The sequence below is a fragment of the Typha latifolia genome, chromosome 2 (assembly GCF_019914945.1).
Source record: "Typha latifolia isolate L0001 chromosome 2, TyphaL0001v2, whole genome shotgun sequence".
Classification (NCBI taxonomy): Eukaryota; Viridiplantae; Streptophyta; class Magnoliopsida; order Poales; family Typhaceae; genus Typha; species Typha latifolia.
In genome coordinates, this window is record NC_133087.1 from 14,216,900 (window position 1) to 14,238,289 (window position 21,390).

General features: G+C 36.8%; 2 protein-coding genes across 2 annotated transcripts; both read right to left on the bottom strand.

Moving 5' to 3' along the window:
- Positions 1 to 345: 345 nt before the first annotated feature.
- Positions 346 to 12,657, bottom strand: LOC140781954 (probable transmembrane GTPase FZO-like, chloroplastic; the record flags this gene model as incomplete). Its single annotated transcript, XM_073128268.1, has 11 exons — positions 346 to 836; positions 2,118 to 2,233; positions 2,750 to 2,980; positions 5,270 to 5,437; positions 5,691 to 6,131; positions 6,268 to 6,354; positions 7,149 to 7,280; positions 8,335 to 8,532; positions 10,486 to 10,554; positions 10,677 to 11,233; positions 12,159 to 12,657. Coding segments are annotated over 11 exons (2,781 nt in total), but the record flags the coding sequence as incomplete, so codon positions are not given.
- A 2,585-nt stretch (positions 12,658 to 15,242) lies between these two features.
- LOC140781759 (lactoylglutathione lyase) lies at positions 15,243 to 18,774 on the bottom strand. The gene is made up of 8 exons (XM_073127946.1): positions 18,614 to 18,774; positions 18,407 to 18,538; positions 18,259 to 18,320; positions 16,358 to 16,418; positions 16,177 to 16,256; positions 15,965 to 16,035; positions 15,768 to 15,857; positions 15,243 to 15,564 (listed from the first exon to the last, which is right to left on the bottom strand). Exons 1-8 carry the CDS (start codon positions 18,722 to 18,724, stop codon positions 15,464 to 15,466), a joined length of 708 nt encoding a protein of 235 aa, XP_072984047.1. The 5' UTR covers positions 18,725 to 18,774; the 3' UTR covers positions 15,243 to 15,463.
- Positions 18,775 to 21,390: the final 2,616 nt, after the last annotated feature.

Genomic DNA, 21,390 nt, shown 5'->3' on the forward strand with positions numbered 1-21,390 from the left:
CCAACCACCAGTTGCCTCTCCTTCCTTGATTCCTTTTTATGAAAGTAGTACCATGGGAATAAAGGAACTAAAGTAGATTATAAAATGCTAAGGCAAGGAAAGGTCTATAGGGTAGAAGTTGCTATTCAATTCCCATATCTATTTGAATGCAATTTGCAATCTTCTTTCAATTTTTTGTCCCCACATTTGGAGAAGCATCTCAATTGAAGACAAAACTTATCAACCAATTAATTGGGAAGACCCAAAATGAATAATTAGAACTATGAACGAAGATGACAATAATTACATTACTGCAAGTATTATAGAACTAGAATCCCGGCATCCATTACGTGTGAAAACTTGCCATCAAGCAGAACAATAGAAAATTTACTGATAGAATTCTGTACATCACTTAAATGAAACATTAAGTTACATAAGTGCAATCCAGTGGATATGTAGGACAAACTGAGAGACACTTAAGAATGGTACCGGTGGTTAAAAACCAACTATTGATGCATCTTAAAATCAAGCATCAGAAGAAATGATAAAAAAAAATTGAAAACTAACAAACTACTCAAGAAACATGAAGATTCTGAATTTCAGCTTTCAAGGCTTTGAGCTTTTGCTCAATGTTTGACAACTCGCCCTGGATTTCCTGCAACCGGTCAATGTTTTGCTGGACCGCGTCCAAATAGGGCTTGCTGATAATCTCAGCAAAGTGAGTGAGCTTTTCAGCTCTGTACAATAGATCCTTCTGCATAGCATCTTCAAGTTCACGCGCTAGAGAATCAGCAACCTTTCCAACCTTCTCCACTGCTTTCTTTCGACGACTGGGAAAATTTGATATTGCTAAAAACCTGATTAAGCAAAACGCAGACAAGACCATTTATAAGATCCCCAAGGAAAGACAACTGTAGTTCACTATAATCTAATGCATTAGTATCTGAATAAGAAATATATGAGAGGGAGTACTTATCTTGGATCTATACTCTATAGTATAATGTGAAGGAAAAGATTAGGCATTGTAGTTCAGTGGTTAAATCCTATTAGCTTATGAAAGAGGTCATGAGTTTGATATTCTCGAAATGCTATATGCACATAATTTGAGCCTATTGTGACTCGTTTCTTAAAAGGGTTGACTTAATTGTCTAGCCTACATATCAAGAAGAAACCTTTTTTTCTTAGCCTATGATGAGCTTATAGGTTAATAATCTATCAAAAAAAGATGCAAAAGAGAAGATTGATGAGAACATTGTACATAAATATAAAATAGGATGACAAAAATGGAAAAGTACCTCTATATTATGATGTATAACACCCATATATATCTCAATGTAGGGAATTTTCTACATCTACCACTATAAGTTAACCATGCTTTATCAATGACAACATTAGACAATTATAAAACAAGATATGCAAAAATTGAGTCTCTCAAGGATGATGTTAAGCTAGAAGAGTTGAGGTCAAACAGTGCAGCAATATTAAAATAAGTGTGTCCTAGTGCATGAAGCTACTACATGAGGGTATGGAAGGGCAAGATATATGCAAGGTTACCCTGTTACAAAGAGAGAGAGAGAGAGAGTACTTCAGTGACACACACCTATGGGACGAATGTTCATAGCATGATACTATGCAAAACCAAGTTCATTCAAGTAGAAGATTCTTTAAGAGGGGAGGGAAGACGGGAACTGATATTTGGAGGGAAGTAAAAAAGAAGGATCCATATAGATAACCCAAACAGTCAACAACTTACAACTAAAGACTTAGGTCAGCATTCCCATTGTTATCATGCTATGTACAATTTAAAAGCTTGAGTTGTCAAATTTTGTGAAACAAACATTTAGCACAAGTCTATCTATATTTTTCCACTTTATAAAAAGATAAGGGACATTCCAAGTACATGATTTGTTTTTCTCTTGTACTAACTTAAATTTTAGTGACCATGAAGTAAACTTCTTAGGCTCTATATTTAAGAGTCTACAGGTTATATCACACAGAAATACATTGACAATATTGTCCCTTTAGTTCCACTTCAACATAAATTCAAAGAAAGATGATATTTCACCTCATGGAAGCATAACCTAATAAGCATTAAAAGGTCCGTGAGAAATCACAATGAGCCAGAGATCGAAATTTACCCGCCAGCAGAGCAAAAGGCAAGAGCAAGAAGATCTTCCAATGTTGTTGGTAAAACAGATGTTAGAAGAGAAGCGGAAAGTCCAGCAGCTCCTAGCCCTCCAAAAGTTCCCAGAACCTTCAGATACATGGACAATGTGGTTATGCTCAAACAAGCAACTACATATGATTCAAAGTTGTATTTAAAAAAAAATATATTAGTACAGCACGCGAACAAGCTAAAAAAATTTAAATTCAGATACACGGACATTATCAGGTGCTTAAACATATGAAATATAGGAGACATCTCTGTGTGATATATAGTTGTTTTCTAGTATTGGACTTCAAAAACTGATATCAACTACTTTTACCCAGGATGTCTGTTAGACAACACTAATACTAACAAATCAAAATAAGGAAACCAGCTATATCCAAATCACTGGTAAATGATTAAATAGATTCCAAATAGCTAATCGAATAAGGAGAACCAGCTGTGTTTATGCTATTTCAAAGAGTAAAGGTTCTAATAGGACAATGAAATTACTTCCTATAGTTAATAAGATGGCATCCACAAGACGCTGGTGTAAAGATAAGATTGCTCTTTTCCTTTCCGTAGAAAATAAAATAATTAAGAACTTCAGTCTATAGAACCAACCGCTTCACGAATTTCCTGTTCAAAAATCCTTGCAGCAGCGCTAACTCTGAAGCTTTCCAACACCTTTATGCTGTGTTCCTCTGCTTTACTAACAAGTCCATCTGTATCTGACTGGGTCCTCTCTTTCGAATTAATTAATGCATCCCATCGTTCATTAAAAAACTCCATGTAGAGACTTGCTTCACGAACATTGCTAGTCTCTAACCACCTTAAATAATCACGAAGTAGCTTCTGAAGAAGTAAACAGTAGAAAGACATTCATGATCTTGTATGTCTATATAGAGAAAATCATAAACCAAGCAAAAAATAAAAAGATTCAACAGTAAAATAATATAACGAAATGCAGCAAAGAACTAAATGCAGAAAGCTCGAGGCTTTGCAGTTTCACACGCTATTTTAGATCTTACACCAGGCCCTTTAATTTGATATGCAAGAATTTACCATATAATTAATTTATGAATTTGAGTATTTTCACAACATTAAAGATTGAAATGATAGAATGAATGGTACCTTATTAAGTCCTCCAACATTAGTTTTGGTATTTCCTTTTCTCCCAAGGAACTTCTACTTGAATGAAATCACTAATCAGCATTAGTGCAGTACATGGTCTTTGTCAGATGTTCAAACTATCTTTCTATCGATTCTCACAAAATTTATCCTTTATCAGTGCTGCCTCTAACTTCTATCAGATTGTATTGTTTCTTATTCTATCTTCCCTAATAACCTCACTCATCCACCTGAATACTCTCATCTCAACAATGCTCAACATTTGAATGTCCCGTGAACTTCTAAGAGCTAATATTTCTTATTCTATTTTTTCATAGTAACCTCACTGAATGATGTCATCTGCAAACATACATCATGAAACTTCATAAAATATATTTCTAATCAACTCACCTACAAGCAATGCAAGAAGCAAGAACACATGATAAGCACTGGTGCAAAGTGCAAACCTACAGTTCTAGGAGCAAAACCGACAAACAACTATGCTGTCTAAAAAATTTACTCCCATTTTTAGTTGATTTGAGTGGTATATGTAGGATTTGTTGCAGCCTCCTCTGGACTAGAAGGAGAAGAAAGGAACAGATAGCAGCAAATACTGGGGGAATCCAGGTTTTGTTTATGTTGTTATGCAACCTTGGTTGATGTGAAACTATCTTGACTAAAGTGCATTTCACGTAATTTTATCATGAAATTATCACTATTTCACAACTAAGTCTGAATATTCAACAATGGCAGACATGCCTAGAAAATTTCAAGTTACTTATTAGCCGCTCTCTACTTATTTTATCTCTTTAATAGCATTTGTCTGAGATGACAACATTTCCTCCTCATATTTGATGGATCAAAGAATAAATGATTGAAATCTCTTTTCCTGCAATCTTTCAATGTAAGGATCTTTGCACATCATCGAGAGTTGCTCATTGGATTCAGCCAAAGTTACAGAATAGAAATACTTTCTTGTATTTTTCTCAATATATGATCTAGTTATATTCTTCATAACATGACAGTTATTTCCTACCTCTCTTTGTTCTATCTCGCACATTTCCATCAGGAATGAACTTCTGATTAGAGTGGTCAATATTTCTCTTTCTCTTGATCAGTTTAACTATAAAAAGTCCTTCCAAGATTGAAGTGTACAATCTGTCTGTATGTGGATGTTTTAACCACTCATAGAACTACACCACTGATGTAGCCTTTTATTTCATAAATTGGTCATACTTTTACTTTATGATGTTTACTTCACAGAGGAACTATAGGAAACGCAAGTATTAAATTCAATGGGCATTTTTATTTTTAACTTATGCCCTGCTAAAGAATCCCTAATTCCTTACCCTTAGCATGCACAACCACATCATAGTAGTTACATTGAGAACTTGTTTATTTGATAGCCTGATATCAGTACATTCCAGAATTTGCTGAAATCTCCTTTTTCATAATTATAAACTATCCCTCAAAGCCAGAAACATTAAAAAAAAGCCCACTGGAAGTGAAACCTAAAATTTCTTCAGCTGATTAGCATATACTTGCATCCAGAAAGCATTTCGTAAACCAAGTTGTACTAGCATGCTTGATCTCAAATGGTGATGGAAGCATTTGGCTACAAACCAGTATTCTATTGTTACAGTAAAATGTATCATTTGCCAATCACGATCCTTATAATTGGACAAACTAACAAAGCCCACATACTGTCACCACCTTACATTAATTCAACTAGCATGTTACAGGAACTTCATTAAAATTCTAGTGTAGATTTAATATCTCTGAACAAAGAATTAATTACGTTCCAGTCAGTTTAAGAAAATACCAAGTACAGACATGCTTAAAAATCTTGACGTGTTCTTAAAAATGCAAAAACAAGATCTTCATCACAAAATTGTAACTCTCTAGATGCTTGTACACAACCCCCCCCCCCCCACAATAATATGCAGAAAGAAAAGTAAAATGCAATAATAGAAAAAAAAAATACATATATTATATTAGGAAAACTGGATAAATTAGCAAAGGAAAGGAAGATACTTGTGCATCAGAAAGAGCAGGACTGAGAATTTCATTTTGAACAGTTGATGTGGCAGGCATGGAATTGGCTCTTTCTCCTTTAAATGCATAACTAGAAATAAGGTCAATGTTTGACAACTGAAGAGTGGAGGCCATGAGCTTTATTGCTCGAGCTTTTGCTGTCTCAATCTGCAGTTGCAAAAATATTAAGTGAGAAAATTTAGCAGAAATGGCATGTCACCTTCACAAGATGGAGCATGTTAATACCATTAAAGCTAGGAGGCAGATGATAGTACTATACTACTATTTGGAATGATATGAAATGTCAAAAATCAAAATAATTGCTAATCAAAAGAGAAAAATAGTTGAGCCTTGCAAAATTAACACTTGGATCTATTCATAAGTTCTAGAAAAAATTTTAGCTTTTCTAAACATCACGTACAAGAGATAGCATCTGCTTCCTCCAAGAAATACTCTCACCCTCCATCTTCACAGCATACTCTTTTGCACTAGAAACAACATCTTTGATGGATGTCAAGTCCTGGATGGCATTTTCGTGTTCTTTCTTCACAATTCTTTCACAAGAATTTAGCAAACGATCTGCAATTCCAATCGGTGTTTCAAGTTTCAATCGCACTCTTTCCATTCCAGTGTCTGTTGATCCATCCAAAAAACTGTACAGGAACTTCTCGAGTTCATAAAATCTACTAGTGGTCCATCCAGGATCATCAAACAAAACCTTCTCATAGCTTATTCCGTCACCTAATGAAGAAGAAAGTTTTGCTTCCAGCGCAGACCTTGCAGAGACGGGAAATAACCTTATATCTTCTATATTGAGCAGCTTTCTAGTATTTTCTTTGATAAATGCAACAGCTTCATCAAGCTATATCCATAGAAGAGAAATAAGAAATGAGCAAAGGGAGGAAAGCAAATATATAATCTAATTGGATAAATGACATGGCAATTGAATATTTATATTTCACGAGATTTTAACAGAAGAGAAATTGGCAAAGTTAAACCTCACTATTGGTCCGATATAGATCTAGTTTGTTTAGTACAAATACAACTTTTTTCTTCCATTGCTGCACATATTGCAGAAACGCAACCTACAAATTTCAGAGGTAGAAAAGCATTAATTATTTCAAAGGTGGATCAATAAATTTCTTTATTGAAGCAATATTAGGAAATGACTACCCAACACCCATCGTGAAGATAATAGAATTCTTGACACAACAAGTTAAGGTTTAACGAATCGTACTTGGAAAATTATTCAGAAAAATGTTGAGCAATTCTCAAATGATCAGTTTATATGAAGTTGAATAATAGACTACCAAAATGCTCAAAATAGAGAAACCCACCATGCAAATCTACCAGCAATATACTTGAAGTACAAACTTTTCAATAAAATATTTCTACATTTGTATCTCAGTACTGCTAGCACATTATGACAAATCTTATTTCTAAAGAAATGAAAGTACAAGAAAGATAAATTATTATGGGAGCATCAGTTAGTGACAGGAAGGCCTGCCCTTTGCATCCAAGGGGTCATGGGTTCAAGTCATAGAAAGGTGGAAACAATAATTCAATATGACTGTACGATACAGTTTTTATTTTCCCTCCAACAGTATATTATTCTCATAACAGAATTATATGTGAAACAATACAAGACCCAACCCTATAATAGGTTCAAAGAGAAGGGAGAAAGAGAAGAGAAAATTTTGGATGAAAATATATTGCTTGATATGAAAGAGGAGGCCTTAGCCCTATTTATACAAAGCCACCATATATCTAAATAAATAAATAAAATACAACTTTAATAAGTCTAATAATATGCATGTTCGTAAAAGCAATATCATGTGCATATATGGCATCCTCCTCCCATATAATAGAAAAGACATACCTCACTTTCAGTCAATGGTCGGTCTGCTGATATAGTGAAAAGTATCAAATCAGCACGGGGCACAAATTCTTCAGTAAGTCGTTGTTGCCTTTGTAGAATTACATTTGTTCCAGGAGTATCAACTAGGTTCATCTGTTTAACAAAGTGAGCAAGAGATCTCGTAAGAATGATAAGAATAATAATTAGTCTGAGATAACTGCAAAGAACTAATAAAAGAACTAGACAAGTTCAGCAATAACATTACACGTTGAGATAGAATTATAGAATAACATGAATTGAATTATAAGCCATGCAAGGAGATACATAAAGGCCTACAGCATAAGCGTAAGTGAAGTAGATGCTTTTCCCAACATCATAAGAGAGAGTGATTTATTTCCCTATTTGCTTAAACCTTCCTGCTCATCTTATGCAGAAGTAGGAGCTTTAAAAAGGTGCAATATGAGACATAGAGAAACCTTCCTGTGCATCTTCCCATAATAGACTACTTATGTACTTACCCACAAATAGAAGCAACTTTGCAAATTCTCGCCTCATTCAACTATGATGTTAGTGCATAAGACAAAGGACATGCCATATATGCAAATTCTAGCTATCTGCTATATAAGTGAAATTTCACACACATGGTAATGTATCATGAAATGCGTCACTGTGGGACTCAGAAGTTAGCCATATGATAGATCCAGTAGTGATATGAAACATAAGAAACAGTACATTTCTAAAGTTTGAAATTTACAAATGCCAAGTGACTCAAAAATGAAGAATCTAAATCAACCTCTCTAAGCTTTTGGACACGTTCAGAGCAATGAGTTTAAGCTGTGTAACTCACATACTGGAATCTAGAATACAAAACTTCATCCTTTTATAGCTTCTTTTATTGTTCCAAGTTCTATGACACACTTCACGTGTTCTCATCTATCATTCTATGATCACAGTGATAGTTGACTAGTTACTTCTGATCTTTTAAGAAGAAGTATTTTGATCATACAATGCATTAAGGAGACAATCAGAAATCATGTGATATAATCTTGAAGATTGAGAAAAATAACATGAAACTCTGCAGGAGAAAAGGAACTTCGGCAGTGGAAGTTCTATGATGGCTCTGTCTCCTAACAGCAAGCTAGTGAAAATAATGATTTTAACTAGATAAACAAGTATAAACAACTTGGGATCTCAAAAGTGTACTGACTTCCTTCAGTATTGGTGAAGATAAATAGCATATGAATTGACCATCTGGATGTCTCTCACAACGTTCTTGCTCATCAGAGTCTATCTCAGAATATGAAAGTAGAGTGATCTCGTTAGTTGTAGGAACCACACCTTCCTTCAGGTACCTCCTTCCAAGTAAAGCATTTATAACAGTTGATTTTCCAGAATTAAATTCACCCTGATATTAGCCAATTGAAATAAGCATCAGATACGGAAAGAGCTGACCTAAAACAAGATGTTTAGCTGTCCCGTAGAAAACAAGCAGTGTCGTGGAAGGAAATGTTTGAATATCTCTCAAATTTTCAACATCTATCAGTTATCATGACTAAAATCAGCTTTGAAACTGGATATACAAATTGACCCTTTGTGTTGCCATAAAATGTGCACCAGAGTTCGCTACGCTATTATTTGTCACATGCAAGCATTCTGTTCATTTAAATGATGTTCCCAGTGTGACATAATTGCATGAAAAGAATGACTGATAGATTTCAATTAAATTGGCAAGTTGCAAATAAATGAGTTTTCTTATGACTACTCAAAGACCAAAACAAATGACTGTAAACTTTAAATTACTAGTATAGACAGATGATATTGATGAATTGAGGAGCTTGTTTTTTGTGATGTTTGCAAGCCCTCCTCAATGCAAATTCGAACATCCCGAATAGGTGATCAGTTATCATTGAATCCATACCATGTTTGTAATACTGATAGCAAGTATAATTTGGAACTTACTAGCACAAGAAGTACCAAAAATTCCACTACTAAATAATTCATTTATCCTTTTACTTTTTTTCTCTTTTACCATCCAATTCTAAAGTTGGATCTTGACTTCATATGGTAAAGGCAGCAAAAATTCCATCACTTAATAGTTTGTTTATCCTTTTAGTTCTTTTTTTTACAATCCAGTTCTAAATTTAGATCTTGGCTTCATATGGTAAAGGCAGACAGACCTTAACAACCTGTAAATTCAGTAGATTCAAGGTAGATAATCCATCCTTTTCCTAGGCAAGATATGTGGACTTCTCAATTAATAGGCCTAAGAGCTAAGGAGTGAAACAAGATCCAGAAAAACAACCTCCTCTAATTTGAATTGAGATGTGTAGAGAGCAAGAAAAAAGATAATTTCTTTCACTTTGAAGTGAAGATGGATCGCCATGCCATGGCACGGCACGGCACGGCATGTGTTGCGGCACTTGCCGGTTGTGTCACAAGAGAGGGAGAGAAAAGGAGGAGGGAGACTAGTAGCGCTTCGTCGCCGTCACCGCCGCCGACCTCGCCATCGCCCGTTAGGTTGTCTTTTTCCTTGAGCTAACAAAGGCTAGGGCATCCACTTCGCGATCGGCGACCTCAGGCACAACGGGCAATGGTGAAGTCAATAGTGAGCAGCAAATGACGACGAAGAATCTTTAGTGAAGCGCTGCTAGGAGGTTGCGGCACCCCTCGTGCCACATGCCTGTATGCCGCCGGCACGGCCATCGTTGGTGAAGAGTAAATAATCATGTGCTAATCATCAGTTTCAGTCATCAAATCAATCACAAATACATGGCTTTTGAACTAATTTAAGGATCAACTTATACTTCTTTATTAAAATATATTTTCATTCCTAGATTTATTTAAGAAGAAAATTTTGGACCCCACAAACACAAACATGAAAGGGAACCTAAAACTTTGCAAAATCAAATCTTTACAGATATTTTTTAAAATTTTCCTACAAATAATGCTACAAAGAGGTTAAAAACAAATTAATGATTAATCTAACAAAAAGAGGACAATAAAACCCTAAACAAAAAACCACTTGCTTTACATCAAGTGATACCTAAATAAGAAAATAAAAAATTTGTACCAATTATTGATGCATAATCTAGCTGGTAGAGAAAACCATTTAAAATTAAAAATATTGACATCCAGTATTTTTAAGGAAAAGAACTGCTGTCAAAATCATACCAAGACTTGGACATTCTACCTGTAGCCTTTAAGACAACTTTATGTAAGCAACTAAATTAGATAGCAATTGGCGATATAATTCAATACTAAAAATTGTTTGCAGTCTCTAATAGAGATAATAACAGAATCTCAAGCTTCCAGGAAATGCATACTCTTGCAACTTAAAAATTGCTATAATCAAAATTACCACAATAACCAACAAAAATGGCTCACTGAGACGAGAAGCAGCATCTGCTATAAGAGAAACCTCCTTCATCTGTCACCATATATGAGCAGTTATAGTTTCATGTCAAGCATATGCTGAAGAAGGTGTGGAATAAGAAATGAATTCATTTGAGTGCATCTTCAACTACCAAATGTGTAACACTAGAAGATCACCATTGGCGCAGCTTTGCTGATAACAGCAACAGCTTCATTTAACAGAAGTCTTTCCATTTCCATCAATTGTATCTCTCTTTTGTCTAGTTTTGTAAATCCTGCAATTCCTTTCTTTCCATTAGTTACAACTCTGATATCCTCGACATCCATTTTACTAGAAATAGAATATCCATCTTGCACGACTCTGACAGCCTCATCATTTTCAGAAGAAAGCTTCTCAAGAAGATCGACACTGAAAAGCTTCATATCAGCAAAGGACATGACTACTCCACATGCACCTGACTGGAGCAACTTGGATGTTACACTGGTGGGTGATTCATCACCCATTAAGCCAACTATGCTGAAGAAAATTGGAACCTTTACATGCTGAATAGAGCTCCTTAGTACCCTAATGAAGTTGTCAATGCTGGTGCTAATTATAAGAAAATCAGCACCCTCAGAACTAGACGCGCTTATAGCAGAACTCACGGTCTTTATTATTCTTGCAACAAGAGGAAGATATACGGTATCAGATTTAGATTTCATCATCATATTCCTTGCAATGATTGTAGGAATGCCTGTGTCCCAAAGAAAATACATAATGTCATCATGAAAATGGGAAGGAAAATTTTAAGCCAAACAAAATGTTTGAACCAGAGAATACAAACACATCCTTGGCACGTAAAAGCTTATATGAGCATAAACAATAGAATTTCTCTTTTCAAACGAGATACTTATAAACATTAGCAAAAAGAATGGAAAATTACATTTCAGGCTACAGCATGTATAATATGACAAGCAGGTCATCAGGTATTAAGTTTTTAATTAGTAGATATATGGCATAGTAGCTCCCAATATTTAACCAGACATTATGTAACCACTGCTATGCATTTACAGCCCTCTTGCTTGTCTTGTTTCTAATAGGTTTATTAAGTTATCTTACACAGTCAAGAATTAATTACCACAATAACCTTTTACTCACACTGAACCACACAATTTTGACATCTGAAACACCAAAAACAAGCATTCTGTCTATATCCAAGTTCAAATTGTTCGCACAAGCATTGTATGGCAAAGCTATTGCATCCAACTGCTTGGGTGAACAATTTGAACTTGGATATAGACCTTACTTCAAAACCTTAACTAGACTATCTTGATGTTGGCAAACAGATCCACTGTGATTCCCTACAATTCCAATATAGAAATTTGCAAAAACTGGTCTATGTACTTCTTCTAAATTATATAGATAGAATGGAGCAAATTCAGATGGCCACGTACACCTCCTACATGTTCCTTTCAAATTCAACATTTTTCTCCATGAATCATAGTCATATTCTATAGGTGACATTTGAAAGCATCCTAATTCCTAAAATTTGTACTCAATCAGAAGTCTTAAGATTCAAGAAAATAGAGAAACAGAATATCCAAAAGATTCAAGAAAAATGGAACGAAATAGAGATCACAAACGGACGATCCAACAGAAATCTAAACATTGTTACTAACCATCATCCGACAGAACAACCCCACTAGCTCCCACCGCAGACGCAACATCCACCCGCTCGGAGATGAGGAGATAAGCCCTATCCCCAACCACCGACTTCAAAACGCAAGCAGCCTCATAGACCCGGCCGCCGCTCTCCTCTCCGCCGTCGAGCACCACAATCCCGACCCCTTTCGCCACCGCCGCGCTGATCGCCGCAGTGCTCTCCTCGCCGCTAAGCACCTCCTCGGTGCTGAGGCGCAGCACAAAAGTCGGCACCTTTATCTCCGGCCGCTTGAATCCGCCGGGGAATAGGGTCCTGATCTGCTCGGGGAGTTGGAGGACGAAGAGGAGCGGGAGGAGAAGTCGGCGCCGGAGGCATTGATGGGATGGTGAATAGCGCGGGGTTTGAAGTGAAGCCGGCAGAGGGGAGGGGAGAAGTGGAAGGGGGTGGGGAAGAGTGGGAGATTGGGGAGGCGAGACGCCACGGAATAGTTGCAAGGAATAGAGACCATGAGAAGATTAGGAATTCGGATAGATCGAGAGAGAGAGAGAGAGAGAGAGAGAGAGAGAGAGAGGAGAAGAGCAGGAGAGAATAGAGAGACCTTATCCGAATCTGAGAGAGGAGGGGGAGAGGATGTTGGCAGTGGTTCTGGATAGGCGTCGATTACGTTCGTTGTCTGGAAGCGGGCAGGCGGGTAAAATGCAGTTAATTTTGATATTATTCAATTTAATTGCACAGTTTTGTGTTTCTTTTCTTTTCTTTTCTATTATTTTCTTTATATTTTATTTTGGGGAATGATAAGTTTAGGCAATCTATGACTGCTTAATATTATGGCACTCAACAAATGGGTTGAAGGTACCCCTTCCAAGTGCTAAAGTCGATGATCTAAAGCAATGACAAGAGGAAACAACACCGGGCGAGTTTAAACCAGGCAGCATACCTGCTGGGTAGATGTTGCCTGGTGTAGTGGTTAGGAAGGTGGTATAGGAATCTTCATTAGCTCACATTCAGATCGGTTCATTAGGGGCAAAGCCATCTACTTAGATAATTGTTTGAGCGCCTTTCATGGGGAAGCATTGGCTCTTCTTCATGGGCTCAAGGTTGTGCAAGCTTATGCTGCAAATGAAGACTTCTAAAATTTTTCCAACTCTCAAACGATTGTAAAAGCCATGAATGATCAAAATATTTGGCATCTACTAGACTATTCGTTCGATATTGTAGGAATGTATCAGGTGGACTTCTTCTCTCCCCTTTATTAGGGTAGTTTTTACAAGCTGGTGTAACAACACCAAGGCTCACTCCTTTGCCAGTTTAGCCATTCGAGAATGTACTAGTATGGACTATGAAATGGACTAATCTATCTCTAAGTCTTGATTATACCCCCTTTTACTTAATGAAATTGATCTATAGACCCATAAAAAAAATTAATTGGGTTGAAGGTTGCTGGCTTGGCTTGTGGAGGGCACTTTTGGTGAGTAACTTGGTTTGTTTCTCGGCTTGGAACACCCCCAAAATCTCTATTTTGGCGTAGTATCCTACTGGTTCTCTTGGATGATTACGCTTTGATCTCTAGCCCATGTATTGCTGCACCGATTGCCCTTGTCTGCTAGGTTAGTTAGTTGGTCTCCTCTCCCTAGCTGAGTCGAGTTGGACACTAAAATGCATACCATAGTCGCATGCCAAAGGGGTGTGTTGGCTTCGTTATTCGGGAACCTAATGGATGCCCTCTATATGCAAGCGTTGAGAAAGATTACTTGTCCTAGTGCTATCGTTGCTGAAGCCGTAGCTCTGCGGGTAGATCTCCTAGCACGTAATTTGCTATGCCACGCTTGCTCGCTCATTTTGGATTGTGGTGAGCTACTAAGTGGTGGATTAAAGGCTATATCTCATCTTCGTCAATCCAACACTTGTTCTTCGGATGCAATTAAGTGGTGGATTAACTCGCTTTGTTTGCTTTATTCTCTCTTCCATTGTATCTCCTTCCTTTTTTGGTTGGGGTTGCCTCCCCCATGCTTTTCGGTAGTCAGGTTGTATATTTTTGTAGGGATTGTTCCACTGCTTATGAAATAAAAACTACTAGATTACCCATATGTTAATGTCACGCAGAGTATTATGATCATAAGTAACATTTTAAAGATGTTATCAAGGATTGGTATTTTTAGTTACATATAATTTTGCTATGAAAAACCAACTTTTTGTTTCAGCATCTTTTATATACGTATTCTTCTAATGTATAATATATACAGAGGGTGTAAATTAGCTGAGCTTAATTACTTAATATTCTCAGCTCGAGCTGGAAAAGCTTAGCTCGGCTCAGCTTGGCTCTAGCTCAATAACTCAACCTCAACTATATGGGCTTAATGAGCTTAGGCTGATATGCATAACAAGATAAATTCTAAAAGCCAAGCAATTAAAAAATATAAATTATAAAAGATAAAATTAACACAAACAGTGATACAGAATTACTGATAAATAATTACCATAAAAATTATAATTATTTCTGTGAATATATACAAGATAATGCACCTAACTATGATGATTCAATTGCTTGCTGTCAAAGCTAATAAGAAACAGATATATGATCATAATTTACAAATAAATTTACATGCGTCGATGCATATTGCAACAAATGCTACAATACTTGATTATTTTTTTCAGCCCAAAACTTTGCTCAGTCTAGGAGCCTAATGAGCCCACGGGCTCTTTTGACAGCCCTAATATATATTCCTCAAAATACAGTTTTCACACACACACATATACATATACATATATATATATATATATATATATATATATATATATATATATATATATATTAGAATTTGAACAGTACATATTAAAATAAAACACCGTTATTCTTTCTCTTAAATTTTTTTAGACTTAATTATATATTTACTGAAAAAATAACCTGAAGAACATCTGTGACGAAAAGAAAAATGTTCTGAGGGATAAACATATAAATTTCAACTTTGCAAGGGTATTTACGAAGAAAAGAAATTCGATAAAAAGTGAATCAATTGGTGCTATACTAAACATATTTCCTAACTACACGATTTAGTCATGCTGATGCGAGAAGTATATGTGAGATCCCTGAGACGAGAAATGGAGAATCGTTTAAAAGCTTATATTTCACAACTATATCTCCATATATATAAACTGACAACAAACATAATAATAGAGATTAAAGACTGGATAGAAGCTGACTGATGAATAACTAAAAGCCTTTAAAAGTCTACTGAAGTCGCTCATTTCACATGCCCAAGCAGAATGACAATTATTGAATGCATTCAACTAAAGTTTCTTCTGCCCAAATGAGCTTTCTACTCAAGATGAAGCAGCAGTCACCTTCCCAATTCTTTGGAGGTCGAATATTTCAATCCAATAGCCATCAGGGTCTTTGATGAATGCAATGCCTTTCATTTTCCCTGCATCCAGAAGTCAAACAGTTCATACGTTTTAAAAATTCACTTGTTAAATAATAGAGAAGAAAACACTATCATGATAACATTTGTTATGCTACTTCTAGCTTCATCTTTAACATTGCAGATCATATAGTATAATGTCCTAATCAGAGTATGTAGATGACAAAAAGATACTAAGGGCAAATGGAAAATGAAACTTGAATTACCATCATCTGGTTTCTTCACAAAATCCACTCCTAGACTTTCAAATCGTTCACATGCCTTGTATGTGTCATCAACAGTAATTCCTATATGACCTGAAAAGTGGAAGGATCTTCCAAATGTAAGTATCAAGTACAGTATCTAAATGAACCTTTATGCAGAATAGACACATAAAGTATATTAAGATTCTTGCACTACACACCAAAGCCACGAGGGTCTGAATTCCCATTGTGGTAACCTTTGAATTCAGGATCATTTTCTGTTCCCCAGTTGCTAATGGATATCGAATAAGAGGTAGAGATGAAGATATGATTAGTTAAGAATATTTCCGGGATAATGAGAAAGTGAAGCTCACAAGGACTGTAAAAAGAGAAATTGAGTAGCAATCAAAACGAAAGAGACAGGTGTCCTCACTGTGTGAGCTCAAGCGTGGCCTTCTGGCTAAAGGTCCACACAGTTCGTTGAGTCGGATCAGCTGGAGCTGATTCAGTATCCTGGGCAGGGAAGAAAAAAAAAGGCAGTACGTTAAAATATTCACCGCACCATTGGACACAACAGTATGTTTTCAGTAAGACAATAAAAACAGAAACTTTACCTCATATCCAAGAAAATACAAGCTGAACTTCATTTCTGGGAAATCCAGCCTCTTTAATAACCTGGTTTATTTTTGACAAGTAAAACAATATAAAGTGCATATGACATATCGACATTCTATGAACTGGAATAAAGCTAGATTCTAATGCAAAAATAGATGTTGATCAGTGCTAAACCTCATCATTAAGCAACATGCATGTGATGGAAAGGAATAAAATTTAGCAATTCTGTATTCTCCGAGAATTCAACTTTTAAGTTTATGGAAAGAAGCTTCTCCTGATAAAAACAGTATTGACTTGCTTTAATATAATAATGTAAGGAGAGTCAATTTATATCAAAATCACATAGTTATTCCAAAGTGGTGTTACGCTAAGTTTCAGTAAAGGGGTGATTTAAGCGCCCCAGTCATTTGTCTCATTTGGTATGTTATACACGTGACTAATTAAGACCAAATAATGATGTAACGAGTAAACGCAAATGGAAGGAAAATGAAAGGATAGTAGCCACCATATTGTTGGAAACAAAGAAGAGGAAGAAAGTGAAGGCCCGCTAAAATTTAGGTTAAGAGTCAATTCTTTTTTCTAATAGTTGATCGAACTTCCAATTGAATTCTCTTTCTATACGAAATTCTTTCTCTCGCAATCCAAAAGTTTCTCTATGGCTGGTCATGCCAAGCATCAGCTACTTTAGTAGGTTTGTCAAAAACAGGTCTGATTACGCCTAGATGATGACTCCATGTGGAGCCTGGTCACCCTACACAAAGAAGCTTGCTTCCAACTTGGTGGACGAGAAGAGAGACGGAAAAAAGTTATAAAGAATCCAAGCCTGATTTTCTGTCTCTTATCTATGAAGTGTTTGAAAGGACTGGTGCCTAGTTTAGAAAGGTGTAAATTAGAATTGGTTAAGAACTCAAATTCTAACATCATTATGGCTTGAGCGCTTCCAAATAAAGCCTCAATCCATAGATGATATGTTTAAGTGAGCAATTAGGTAATAACTAGAAATTGCAACTGCAAAGGACTGTTAACAATTAGGACATTAATAAAAGCTCAAAATGACAATTCTAGTAGGTATAAGACTAGGAATCAACCCTAATTCAGGCTTTAGGCAATTCCTATTCTAATGGCTAATCTAACATCTAATTTACTCGATTTGGATAACACTGCATCATAGATTAACCTTTCTCAAATCTAAAGAACTCAAGGCAAACTGATGAGCCTAACCGTTAATAAATTAGAAAATGTAAGAATCCCTAAATACATCGGGTCTATTTTCTCCATGGGTAACATTTGATCCTACTGCACGAGGTTCTCACTATTGCAGGATCTAGGGAGAGTAAGATATACCATGTTAGCTTCATTATTGAGAAGGTCATTTTCATAACTTGAACTCATGGCAAGTTGGATGCAGTGGGCAAGTCTTATAGTTGCATTAATTGGCGCCCGCGCCTTCTATTTTCTACATGGGTAACTCAATGATCAATTTAAATGTAAGTTACAGTAATGCTGCAAAAATTTCAGCAATTTTTGTTTTCCTTTTCACATAGCAATGTTTTTATGTTATGTACAAATTAGTTAAAAATTCTTCATTTATTTGATATAATGAACCTAAAGTTTGTGATCAAATAAATATTTCAAACTTGTAACCAATATAACAAGCTTGGTCTCAAACATTACCACATCACATTAAAAGAGAAAAAAAGACTCGTCACGGTCACTTCCTCTAATAACTAGGATAATGCAAATAAGCTATATCATGTCAATCCATTTGACGGGTTCAAGGCTCTTACTCAAACAGCTTAAGTACATAAAAAGGGCTTATCCTCCGCAATCTTTTGCAAACAAGATTAAACAAAGAAATATGACTAAGCTCAGAAAGCATATTCAAATAAGCTTAGCTTACTTCATTCCCAATACACGAGAGTAGAAGTCAAGACTAACTTTAGGATCTTTAATCCGAAACATCTGCAGATTATAAGTTCACAACCAAAACCCAATTAAGAAAGCGGGATCAAGACCAACACAATGAATCGAACAAAGAACGGGCTAACCGTCTGCTGCAAGAAGTAGCCCTTGGTGGCCTCATCCTGCTTGGATTGGAGACCTGGGTTGTTCTCTGGAGACTCCTTAGACTCGGAAGATGTGGCCATCGAAGAAGAGAAGGGACGAAATCGATCAAATCTCTGCAAACAAGCATCAACGATGTCAACTTTAACAAGATAGGAGCGATTAGAGAAGGCTAGGAATGGGAGACGAACCCTAATTTGGGTCGACAGAGAGATGGGTATTGCTGGTATTGAAGGGAATTTGTAGGAGAATCGGAGAAGAGAGGAGGAGAGAATGGAAGAACGGAGAAGAGCGACGGCCATGGCCAGGTGTTCGACTGCTAATATATTATCCAATTTGTCGGATTTAAGTAATTATTCATAAATATTTTGGGCAGTATAGAAGATTCGTGAAATCATGCGATTGTGTGATTTCTAGCCGTTTGATTAAAAATTCACGGGTGGATCTTTCACGGACACCTCTTATTTACCTGCATTAAAATATTTCAAAAATATTACATTGGTCTAGTAACCTTATTAAGCTGTTACTTGAAAGCTTTCTATTTTATACTTTATATATATATATATATATATATATAAATTAAAGTTAAAGCTCATTAAGAATCAAATGATAAAATACCCAAAAATTACTAGTAGAGAAGAAACTCATTACTGAAAGAAGAAGGATGAAGCTTGAGAAGGTTGGATGATAATATCTAAACTCAGGGACAACTAAGTTTATAATGACATCCAGCTCCTGGTCACTTTTAAAAATATTTTTTTCTTATTTAATAATTATAGCTAAATATTATAGTAGTCTTATTCTATAATACAAATATTTTTCATCATTTATATTACGCACTGATAAAAGTATCAATATACTATTAATGTTTATTGCATCAATCTACTTTATATTAAATCAAAGAGTATTTCTTGTAAATTCATAAAAAAATCATATATTTTTTTCTTTACTTCATATCTCGTCAAAAATAATAATTATTTATTACAAAATTAAAATATGAATAAACTTTAAAAAATAATTTCTAAAATAAATATTTTTATTTTGAACGTGATAAATAAAAATAATCTATTCTAAAATTGTACTTATTTGTAACAGAGGCAAGCGAAGCCCTAAGTTTAGAAAAACTCTCTCTTGACTCTTCTCCTTAGAGAGCTGAGAGCATTATTCCAAAGTCAAATTACATAAAAGGTGAATGAAATAGTGGCTTGTAAGACCATCAGATTGTAGTGAAAACAATGTAATCCTTGAGCCAAGATCGGATTAGCTGCCACATTTCATTGTTGAACTTGTTAGATCATATCATAAGCCCAGAGTGGCAGAAGCCTATAGAAGGTGGATATAATATTCAAAATTGGTGCTCCTAAAATTTGGGATAGTAATTTCTATTTGTTATTATCAAAATGAGAAATTTATTCTAGTAATAATTATTTCTATATTCTTGTTTTATTCGACCATCAGCACTCTCTATTCAATCGTACGAAAAAACTCCATGAAAAACCTAGCTATCACTCCCATGAGAGGGCTAACCCTCAACTCACGATGCATTCTTTAGAGTCAACCAAATGACTCAATTGGTTTAGACATAGTTTCCTAGTTCCTGCGTCTCTATTTTGCTCTTTCCCTTCTTCAATTAGTTTAGATGGAATGGAAAGAGAACTTCCTTCAGCTTTTTTGTTGCCTGGTTTTTTTTTTTTTTTTTTTGAAAGCCAAAGAGCTGTGACCAGCTATATATTAATAGACGGTCGAGACGTTGCCGCGTCGACAGTTAGAAGATTACAAAGCTCAGATGGAACCTGGCTTAGCCACTCTGCGTAGCAGTAGCCAGAGGCCACCCTCGCCTTCGCTGCTGCCCAGTCTGCCACTGCGTTGGCTTCCCTCCCTACGTGGGCAAGCCTAACTTCCAAAAATTCTTTTGCTATCTCCGCACACTCCTGCGCCAGATTGCGGACTCGCCATGGACAGTGGTCCACCTGCTTCATGCATCTGATGGCCTCCGAGCAGTCCGTTTCTATCACCAACCTGCTTTCTTTGCTCGCCATCTGCAGGGCCATTCTGATGGCCCAGAGCTCGGTTTGCAACGCCGAGTTGCCCGGGCACGGCTCCCATGCCGCCTGGACTAGCTCCCCTTCAGCATTTCGGAGAATTGTCGCTGCACCTCCTTGGTGTGCGCCGGGCTTGAACGATCCGTCGGTGTTGGCTTTAGTCCAGCCCGGGTCCGGTGGTTCCCATCTCTTCCTCCTCCTCCTTGTCTTCACAGTCTTCTCTTTTGTCTTGAGCCCATACTCCTCCGCCATCGCGACGGCAGATCGGACCACTGCTCGCTCCGCCATCCTCTTCCCTCCAAACACCACTTCGTTTCTACATTTCCATAAAGCCCACAGCGTGCAGGCAATCTTCCCTTTGATCCGGCGATCATTCTCTTTGGTTGTACACCACTCTCTCGTGATCCAGTCTTGGTCTATCAACGCTGTCTCCACCCCTTCACTGGAACGCAGTATCTCCCACACCTCTCGACTGTATCTACACGTAAACATGAGATGGTCGATCGTTTCAGGAAACAACCCGCACATTGCGCAGCGTTCCTCGGCACCCACATGAATATAGTGGAGGTAAGCACTCGTTGGGAGCCTACCCCATAGAAGTTTCCAGCAGAAGACTCTGATCCGCGGGGCAACCGGGAGCCGCCAAAGGTTTCTCCACCCTTCCCAGTGGTGGTCACTCTGAGGAAGAAGAGAGTAGTATATGGCTTTAACCGTTGGGGTTCCCCTTGGGTGCGGCCACCAGATCCATTTGTCCTCACTGGTGGCGGCACCCATGGGGAACGTTGCTATTTTGTAAGCCAGCTCAACTCCGGCCTCCCTAGTTAGTCTCGCCGTAGTCCATTGCCTGCCTTTGGTGATATCTACCACGCGCAGATTTTCTTCCATGACTGCATTCGCCCATTCCCTCGGCTGCCTGCACCACGGGA

Bases quoted from the DNA above. Each gene is read 5' to 3' on its own strand.
- LOC140781759 (XM_073127946.1), bottom strand. From the start codon at position 18,724: ATGGCCGTCGCTCTTCTCCGTTCTTCCATTCTCTCCTCCTCTCTTCTC. The intron at 16,419-18,258 runs GTAAGCTAAGCT...AAAATAAACCAG, and splicing joins TCTCGTGTATTGGGAATGAA to GTTATTAAAGAGGCTGGATT. The intron at 15,858-15,964 runs GTGTGTAGTGCA...TCCACTTTTCAG, and splicing joins TTCAGACCCTCGTGGCTTTG to GTCATATAGGAATTACTGTT.